General features: G+C 66.7%; 2 protein-coding genes across 2 annotated transcripts in view; both read right to left on the reverse strand.

Moving 5' to 3' along the window:
- LOC125334510 (mucin-19-like) overlaps window positions 1-5177 on the reverse strand; it is a 7061-nt gene extending 1884 nt beyond the window's left edge. Inside the window, exons 1-8 of the mRNA XM_048321392.1 lie at window positions 5128-5177; window positions 4091-4210; window positions 2145-3926; window positions 1894-2006; window positions 1765-1823; window positions 1459-1616; window positions 1191-1353; window positions 928-1119 (exon numbers count right to left, since the gene is read on the reverse strand). Coding sequence (XP_048177349.1) covers window positions 928-1119; window positions 1191-1353; window positions 1459-1616; window positions 1765-1823; window positions 1894-2006; window positions 2145-3926; window positions 4091-4210; window positions 5128-5173 — 2633 coding nt within the window. The 5' untranslated portion in view covers window positions 5174-5177. The remainder of the gene's footprint in view (window positions 1-927; window positions 1120-1190; window positions 1354-1458; window positions 1617-1764; window positions 1824-1893; window positions 2007-2144; window positions 3927-4090; window positions 4211-5127) is intronic.
- A 1155-nt stretch (window positions 5178-6332) lies between these two features.
- On the reverse strand, window positions 6333-8846 carry NDUFAB1 (NADH:ubiquinone oxidoreductase subunit AB1). The gene is made up of 4 exons (XM_048321332.1): window positions 8556-8846; window positions 8344-8431; window positions 7218-7324; window positions 6333-6503 (listed from the first exon to the last, which is right to left on the reverse strand). The coding sequence occupies exons 1-3, from the start codon at window positions 8808-8810 to the stop codon at window positions 7233-7235; spliced, it is 435 nt and encodes a 144-aa protein (XP_048177289.1). The 5' UTR covers window positions 8811-8846; the 3' UTR covers window positions 6333-6503; window positions 7218-7232.
- Window positions 8847-9267: the final 421 nt, after the last annotated feature.

Here is a 9267-nt window from a genome sequence, read left to right on the forward strand (position 1 = left end):
ATGTGTACACACATGCCCACACACAGGTGTGCACATACAGGGCAGGCACGAACACATCTGTGTACACACACATACATGTGTACACACATGTACACACACACACGTACACACACACGCGTGCACACAGGGCAGGCACATGCACATATGTGTACACACATGTACACACACACAGGCACATGAGCACACAACCCCAGTGACTGCTTGACAAGACAGATTGCAGAATTCGGCCCAAATTTCCTGGGTCCAGGGAAGGGCCCAGCCTTCGAGGGTGGGGACAGAGCCCGTGACACTGATCAACCTCTGGCAGCAGCCCCGCAGCGGCTGCAGCTGTTCCCGTGGTTTCCTCGGGAACAATCCCCACGGCACATTACGAAACGGGCAGTGGGGCCACGACAGCAGAGCCCCGTTCCCTGATGAGCTGCTCTGTCAGGGCTGTGCCGGAGCCTCGCTGCCCCACCGCAGCACGGGCCGAGCACACGCTGCGGCAGGCGGACCCTGTGCCATGGGCAGCACTGGGGGGTCCCAGGGACCACGCAGTTGGAGCTCATCACTCATCTCACGCGTCTGTCCACAGCAGCACAGCCCACGGCCCTTCAGTGCTGCCGCGGCCCCATACAGCCCCACAGCCCCCTTTCTGGCATGCACCCCGCTTCCCGTGGCTGCGAGCATTCCGTGGCACCGCGCACACACCCAGAGCCCCACCCGGCCGCTCCTGGGCCCCACACGAGCTGCCCCACCCCAGCACCTCCCACCGCCGCTATCAGCCACCCAACAGTGTTTTCCTTGGCAGAGGTCAGCCCCAGCCCAGCGACTCCACCATGGCTTTCCCTGCTGCCCCTCGCCCCGGCACGCCAGGAGGGGCAGGAGTCCCCACCCTCCAGGAGCCCACAGACCCCAGTCCAGGCCCCCACGGCCCCATGCTCCCACCTGCTGCGGGTCTGGTCGGCCCTGGCCTCCAGCAGCAGCGCCTTGAACCGGCGGACGGCGATGGCGGCGAGGACGGCGCCCAGGAGGACGATGCTGAGCAGGACCCCGGCCGCCATGCCCAGCAGGCTCTGCTGTGTCACCCGGTAGTCACAGCGCAGCCCCATGAACCAGAAATCGCTGCCCACGGGGCACCTGCACCGAGGGGGTCCATCAGCGCCAGGGGGATGGCACCTGCCACCCCAGGCTGTCCCCAGGGCACTCACTGGCAGCGGGGCTGCTGGTCCCGGGCGTGGGTGCAGATGCCGTGGTTCTTGCAGTAGTCACGGTGGCAGAGGGAGGTGCAGGTCACGTTCCCGTCCGCCCTGGACACGCAGGCGAAGCCGGACGGGCAGGCGAAGAGCACAGCACAGGGGTCCAGCGGCCGCGCTGCAGGGGCAGGGTCCCAGCTGTGCCACTCCGCCCTGCCGAGCGTGTGCCCACCCTGCCACCAGCCCCGCGGGAGGGCCAGCGATGGCGCAGCTCCGCACTCACCCAGAGCCGCGTGGCGCAGGACGGGAGCCGTGCCCACCGCCAGCCCCGGCTGGGCACCGGCAGAGCCCAGCGCGGCCTCGAGGAGCTCGTCCAGCCCCGGCACCGGCAGCTGCTCCACCGCGAACAGCGCGTCGTAGCGCAGCACCACAGTGCCCTCCCTGCGGGGACACCCCCCGCGAGTCTGGGGGTGCCGGACCCCCGGCCCAGCACTGCACCCCGGCACTGCTGGGGCCCCGCAGCGTGGGACGGTCCCTGTACCCCCGTGCCGGGGAGAGGCACACACTGCGGGGCTGTGCCACCACCCACCTGATCCCTGTCACCTCCAGCCGCAGGAACCCAGGCACCGACGCGAAGAGGGGAGTGACCTGCGCAGGGTAGCGGGAGCTGAGCACAATGGCCCCCAGCCCGCCCCCCTTGGCCCCATTCTGCACCCACCGTCTCGTTGAAGCTGTGCAGCAGCTCCTGGCACTCGTGGGACCCGGGATCCTGCAGGGCTGGGACGAAGGCCATGTCCAGCACCAGCTCGCAGGGGATGCGCAGGAGGGATGCTGCAGGAGGAGATGGGGACCAACATGTCGTGACCCCACCCCAGGGGCCACCACCACAATCCCCCCATGCTGGTGGCTCCCAGGGCCTCTCCCCCTCCTGCCGTGCCCCAGCAGAGAATCCCAAAACCTCAGACCTACCTCTCAGGAGTGGGGGCTGATCTTCCGCGATGAACACCTGGGGGGCTCTGCCCACCCCGGCCGGTGTCACTTGGGGAGTGTCAGTGTCCGCCCTCCCTCCGGGGCTGCTCGATGGCTGGGCCAGGTCTGTGTCCACAGCAGGTGGGGGGGACCCAGGGCCTCCACCATGGCCCAGGATCCCATGGGAATCTGTGGGCTGCTGGGGGGGCCCGGGCATCACAGTGGGCACATGAGTTGGGGATCCCCATGTCAGTCCCACCACATCCCTCTGAGGTACAGCAGCAGCCGGCTCTGGTGTGACCGTCCCCATGTCCCCGAGCCATTCTGGGCTGGCGGCAGTTGTGAGGGTGGCAGTGACACCAGTGGCGGTGACGCCAATAGCAGTGGTCAGTCCCAGAGAAGACGCAGGCTGGGAAGACGCAGGCTGGGACAAAGCTGGCTGCTGGGGAGGCCCAGGTGCTGAGGGGGGAACCAGGCTGCCCACCCCCACCTGGGTCCCCCCCAGGCTCTCAGCAGGACCCACCCCTGAGCTGGAATGGGGCATCCCTGGGGAGGGGGCTCCCAGGGGGGTGTCCACAGTGGGGCTGAATCTCAGGACCCCCCAGCCAGTCCCTGGGGAAGGCAGTGGGGTCGACAGCAGGGTCACTGCAGAGACACTGGCTGGGGCAGACTGTGGGGATGGGGGGATGTGGGGGGACCCAAGATTGGCGTGTGTCACCGCACCCTGTGCCATAGCGTGCCCAGGGGTCACAGGGACGGGGGGCTGTCCTGGGATGGCTGATGGGCTCAGGGGGATGTGACTGTGCTCAGGGGGACCTCCCCGGTCGGGGGGGCTCAAGACCCCTGTGGTCAGGTCCAGGGCTCCTCCCTGGCCGGGAGATGTCACCCCCGGGGTGCTGGCCATGGTGGTGGGGAGAGGCAGACCTGAGTGCCTGTGTGTGGCAGGCAGCAAGGCTGGGCCTGTCCCCATGGCTGGCCAGGCTGTGCTGGCCAAAGGGTCCCCACCAGGCCCCAGGGACAGTGCAGAGGGGCGAGGGGCAGAGGGGGAACCCTCCCATGGGTGGGAGGCAAAGCCCTGACCTCCTGACAGCCCTGGCAGCCCCCAGTGTGTCCCCTGCAGTGTCCCTGTGGGGGTCAGCAGCCTCCGTAGCCCCCCAGCAAAGGGCGATGTCCCTGTTGTCCCTGGCGCCGAGCTGTCAGTAGCCAGCACGGTGCTCGGGTGGGTCCCTGGGCTGCTGTCACCCAGCTGGAGAGTGGCTCTCTGGCTCTGCACGAGGGCTGTCCCAGTGGCCCTCCATCCCAGCAGGGTGCTGGTGGACCTCCACTGACCCCTGGCAGAGCCTGGCACTGTTGCGGAGGGTGGTGAATGCGAAAGTGCCCCCTGTGCAGTTGTGGCACCTTCTACTGTGACATGTCCTACAGCGTCAGTGCCCAGGGGGTGCATGGTTGCAGGATCTGTGCCTGCCTGCACAGCGGCTGGGGCCCCTGCACTGGTCACCCCTAGACTGGCAGGGGATGGCTGCTCCCTGCCTGCAGCTGCCTGTTCAGGAGTGCCTGCAGAGACCAGGGGCCCCAGGGGCTCGGTGGTTGTAGCACCCTGCACCGTGGGCCCTGTCCCCTCCCTGCCCAGCCCAGGGCCTCTGGGGCTCTCCTGGGGGCTGGAGAGCTCGACTGTCCCGGCAGGGGCCCCAGGCAAGGACAGCAGTTCAGCCTCTGTCCACAGCTGCCCCATGGCCTCTGGTGTCGGTGCCTGCCCTGTGCCAGCTCCTCGCTCCAGGTGACCTGCGGGCAGAGGCGGAGTGGGTGGAAACTGAGCAGGTCCTACCCACAGCCGGCACCCACAGCAGCCACCGCGGGACCCTGGGCCCCAGCGTGCCACAACACACGTGGCTGGCACACGGTGCCACAAAGGGCTGCAAGAGGGACGGTCTCAGCCACGGCAGTACCTGTCTGGCAGCGCTCCCCTGCTGCGGTGCCCAGGTGGGCGCAGGGGTCGGCAGCGCTCAGAGTGGAGCCCGTCCTGCTGCCCAGAGCGGGGCAAAGCCGCACACAGCATTCCACGAGCACTAGGAGAGAGGGAAGGGAGCAGCATGCACCGGTGCTGGGCATCGAGCATCCCGCACCAGCACCAGGCACCGAGCGCCGGAGCTACCGCTGAAGGTGGGGGTCTCTTTTTCCCTTCTGTTAACCGTGGGTGGCTCTGCTGAAGGAGATGCTCCAGAACAACCCAAACCCAGCTGGGAACCACCTGCCGTGGTCCCAACGAGCGGCGCCGAATCCTGCCCCACCACCTCCCTCTGCCTGTGCTGGGGGCCCCCGGTTCTCGCCGAACCCGACCATCCTCCGGCACCGCCGCCACGTGCCAAAACCGGCACCAGCAGGTCCGCGGGCAGGGCACGACGCCAGCGCCCGAACAGTGCTCCGGGCACGGCTGCGGGGCCCGTGGCGGCTCCTCTCCGGGGAGAATGGGTGGTTCAGCAGGCGCCACGGCGGGTGGTCACCGCCCGGGTGGGGCCAGGAGTCGAACGGGGTCACCACGAGCCCTGCGGGCCCCCCTCTCCACCAGCGGCTCACCGGGGCTCCGGCAGGCGCAGCACCCGCCACCTTCGAGGCCACGGAGTCGCCCGGGCTGGAGGCACAGCACGGCACGGAATGGCCACAGCACGGCACAGAATGGCCACAGCACGGCACGCGGCCGCCGCCGGCGTGCCCGCCCCGCTGTCCGCTCGCCCCGGGACCCCGCGGCCGGGCCCACCCGGGCAGGTCCCGGTGACACCGAGCAGCAGCCGCCACCCCCAACCCCAGCGCCACCGGGGACGCGGACCCGGTGCTGGTACCGGCCCTACCGCCGCCGCAGATCCCCGGGCCGCCGGCATGCACCGGCCCTGCCGCCACCGCCCCCCGAGCGCAGCATCCCCCGCCCAGGGACCAGCGGGGCCGGGAACCCTTCCCGGCTGTGCCCACCGCCCCGCGCCTCGCTCACCTGCGGCGGCCAGGAGCCGGGGCAGCGGCGGCCGGGGCCGCTCCATGGCGCGGCGCGGGCGGCTCTGCCAGGCGGCGGCAGGAAGCCCCCGCCCGCCCCCGCTGCGGCGGGGCGGAGGCGCCGGGAACCGCAGCCCCCGGCCCGGACCCGCCCCACGGCACCGGCACCGGCCCCGGAGCACCCTCCCTCCGGGACGGGCGGGCCGGGGCTCGGCAGCGGGACCCACCCCGGGGTGCTCGGCACGGGGCCGGTGCCTGCGGGACTCGGGAGACTCACAGCTCCTGCCTGTCCCCCTCCCACCCGTTCATCCCCGGGACATGTGCTCTGCCCCTGGCTATCCCCATTCTGTCCCCATCCACCCGAGCCGTGCCAGGGTAAAGGCTCCCTCAGGGCATCACTGTCAGCTCTGGCTGCAGGTCCCTCACCACATCCCTCAGGGTTCACCACACCGAGAGAACTCAGTGACCACTCCTCACCCTCAGACTTCTTGTGTCCATGCCATGGGGAAGCCACCACGGACACAGCAGCCAAACCCACTGTGTGCCCCCAGTTCTGCTGTGCAGCTGCTCAGAAAACGTCTCAGAGCTCAGCCGAGCTATGGAGCCATGGAGAAGTTTCCAAGGGCACAGTGAGAGCAACACCTGGGCCCTGGAGGCAGAGGGTCACCGGTCTGCCAGGGATCTCACAGTGAAGTGCAGCTCCTGAAAACACCCTGGGAACAACCCACCGCACACAGGCACCATGTGCAGCACCGCAGCCTCTGCTCCATCTTCCATCCTTACCTCCCCCATTGCCAGAGGATCTGTTATCCAGTGACACTTCCTTGGCTCCCGGCCTGGCAGTGCTGCTGTGACATGTCAGTGTTTCTTGGCTCTGATGAAAAACTGTGCAGTGTTCAGAAATAACCCATTCCTGCCTCGTGAGGGTTAAAGCGAGGCTCCCATGCCCAGATGAACTGGGTGTACAGGAAGAGAGATGTGAATTTGCTGTTCAGCAGCAGGAGAGTCGTTCCCCCCCTTATTTTCCATCAGGAAAGCAGATGCCTTTCACACAGAGCTTGTTTTGACCAGCACTGATGAAATAAACAGTTACAAGCATGCAGGACAGAGCCAAATCTTGGGGCAGGGTCCCCAGAGTGTCCTTCACACCCCAACACCACCACCAGGATCCACCCACTGTGTGAAACAGAACAGCCACCAACAGAATGGTCTTAACTCTTTATTCCTGTTTTTTTCTTGTTTTTAAAGGACAACACATTCAGACAGCTTTAAATACAACATCCACGTGCAGCTTCCCAATGAAAGTCGCAGTGGGACAGCATGTGCACTCCCATCCATCCCTGCCGGCACCAGCCCAGTCCTGGTGTGGGACAGCTCCTGGGAAAACAAAATCCACGTGTTTAACACTTCATCAAGCATTCAAAGGCACAGAAGTGGGTCAGGACATGCTGAGCGCTGAACACAGGCACAGAAGGAGCCCCCAGTTCTCTCCAAAGGCCACGGCTCCTACCCCAGTCCTGGACAGAGAAGAGGCGCAGCCCCCCCTGCCCCAGGGAGTTGGGGGGGAGGCCTGGAGCCACACAGGAACAGGCAAGAATGTGGATCAGTGCTGCAGGCTGGCCTGAGGCCACCTCATTTCCCCTGCAGCCCTCTGCTGTCGCTCCTATAACCCTTTCCTGCCCATTTCCTTCCCGGCTGCAGCAGAGGAAACAGCAGCAGCAGTGGGGACTGAGGTGCCCTCCCACACCCTGCACAGGGCCGAGGGGCACAGGGAAATGGGCGACCATGGCCCAGACCAATCTGCCACCCACTACTGCCCCGGGGGTGAGCCAAGCGCTGGATGTGCCAGGCAGGACGAGAGGAGAGGCTGAGCCCCACATCTTCTCAGGCTCTTCAGGCAGGTGCCTCAGGAAAACACCCCCACCCTCAGGAAAACACATCCCACTCACCCTCCCCACTGGCATCCCCAGCTGCTGCCAGCTCCCTCCCGAGCTGCCAGGCTCCCACCTGGGCAACACATGTCACACATCACCCTGCCCTGCCCCTACCCCAGTATGTGCCCGGGCACCCTCAGAATACCTCTGAACTCACCTCTGAGGAACTGCTTCACTCATAAATATCCTTCTTATCTGCAATGTAATCTACAATCTCCTGTGGGCACATCAGCTTCTCTGCATCTCCGTCAGGAATTTCAAATCCTGCAAGAAAGGGCACACACTTAACCCAAAACCAATGGAAATGGGAGCAAGGGCAAGGAAGAGATGGCTGCTGGCTCAGGGGACACGCAGGCAGGGGACACACAGGCAGGGGTTGCTGTGTCAGCCGGAGCTGATGCTGCCATCACTGCACTGCCCAAAGTGACACCTCTTCTGGACATGGGACATGGTAGGCACAGCAGGAGCCAATGCCCCCTGTGCCTTGTTAAAGCCACCAATGCCTTCCCAGAGCCCCCGGTGTGTGGCAGGAAGACATTCTTGGATCTCCAGGCAGTGCCTGAAGCCCCTCAGGCTGAGTGTGCTGTCATGGGCTTGCATGGAATAAAAACACCACGGCAGGGCACAAGGGCTCTTGGTGGTGGAACTGGTCAGGAACACCCCAGAAATGTCTGTTTTAGTGCTCCTGGCCACACTCGCAGTTCACTTGGGGATTACAGACACACTGCCAGCAAAGGCCCTGGGAGTGAAACATCCACCCTGGGCTTAGAGAGTGACCAAGCCCCAGTGAGATCTATGACCCAAGATGACATTTAGGCACCCACTCCAGAATTCATGAGCTTTAGAGAGAAGCATGAAGAAGTCCAAAAGAAAGTAAAAAGAAATTTTGAATATAAACTGATAAGGAGAAAACACCTTTTTTTTGCTCTAGTAGGATTAAGAATGGAAAAAATTCTGGTGAGAAAAGCAGCCTGCACTGCCTGGGATTTTTGATCTGTGAAACCAAGCTCAGCACCCACTGCTCCCCTCTCCCCTTCCCCGGGTGGTGCTCATCGCGGGTGGGAGAGAATTCCTGCTCCCAAAGGGCCCGAGCTCCGGAGCAAAGGGATGGGGCGCGTTCCCGACTCCCGCGGGTGCCGCAGCCCAGCTCACTGACGGCTCTGTGTGGTTTGCTCTGCTCTCAGTGCTGGCTCTCTGCGTTTTTCCCTGCCCCACATGGCACAGGCCAGCGGCGCCGCTGCTCCCGCGGCCCGGCTGCCCCCGGCAGCCCCGGGCGCCGTTACCGAACTCGTCCTCCATGGCCATGATGATCTCCACTTGGTCCAGACTGTCCAGGCCCAGGTCCTTCATGAAGTGGGACTCGGCTGTGAGCTGGGGGAGGACACGGCGGTCAGCGAGACACGGGCAGCCGGCACGGCCGTGCCCGGGGCGGCAGCTCCCGTTACACCGGAGCCCGTGGCCCTCGGCCCTCCCGCCTCCCCCCCGTCCAGCCCACCTTCTCGGGGTCGATCTTGTCGTAGAGCTTGAGCACGTAGAGCACCCGGTCCTTGATATCGGCCAAGGTCAGTGGCGGCAGCTCGGAGAAGCCGCGGCAGGGCGGCGCGGCCACGCTCGGCAGCCGGAGGAGCGCGGAGCGGCCCGGCGGGGCGGGCGCGGCGGGCGGCAGGCGGCGGAGGGAGCGGAGCGCGGCGGGGCGGGCGGGCAGCGGCAGCAGGCGGCGGGCGCAGGACGAGAGGACACGGGCCGCCATCGTCGCTGTCCCGGCGGGCGCCGCGCGGGCGGGAGCGGCGGGTGCAGCGCCCCCTGCCGGGCGGCGGCCGCGCGGCGCCCCGGGCCGGGATCCCGCGATCCCGGCTGCACCGGGCTGGCAGCGGCGCCCCCCGGGCCGGGATCCCGCGATCCCGGCTGCACCGGGCTGGCAGCGGCGACCCCCGGGCCGGGATCCCGCGATCCCGGCTGCACCGGGCTGGCAGCGGCGCCCTCCGGGCCGGGATCCCGCGATCCCGGCTGCACCGGGCTGGCAGCGGCGCCCCCCGGGCCGGGATCCCGCGATCTCGGCTGCACCGGGCTGGCAGCGGCGCCCCCCGGGCCGGGATCCCGCGATCCCGGCTGCACCGGGCTGGCAGCGGCGCCCCCCGGGCCGGGATCCCGCGATCCCGGCTGCACCGGGCTGGCAGCGGCGCCCCCCGGGCCGGGATGAGCGCTGC

Source organism: Corvus hawaiiensis, chromosome 16 (genome assembly GCF_020740725.1).
Source record: "Corvus hawaiiensis isolate bCorHaw1 chromosome 16, bCorHaw1.pri.cur, whole genome shotgun sequence".
In the NCBI taxonomy this organism is placed as follows: domain Eukaryota; kingdom Metazoa; phylum Chordata; class Aves; order Passeriformes; family Corvidae; genus Corvus; species Corvus hawaiiensis.

What these genes read in the sequence shown, in the direction of transcription:
- NDUFAB1 (XM_048321332.1), bottom strand. Translation starts at nt 8,810, where the DNA reads ATGGCGGCCCGTGTCCTCTCGTCCTGCGCCCGCCGCCTGCTGCCGCTG. An exon ending in ACAAGATCGACCCCGAGAAG is followed by an intron (nt 8,432 to 8,555) that starts GTGGGCTGGACG and finishes GTCCTCCCCCAG; the next exon opens with CTCACAGCCGAGTCCCACTT. An exon ending in GGCCATGGAGGACGAGTTCG is followed by an intron (nt 7,325 to 8,343) that starts GTAACGGCGCCC and finishes CCTTTCTTGCAG; the next exon opens with GATTTGAAATTCCTGACGGA.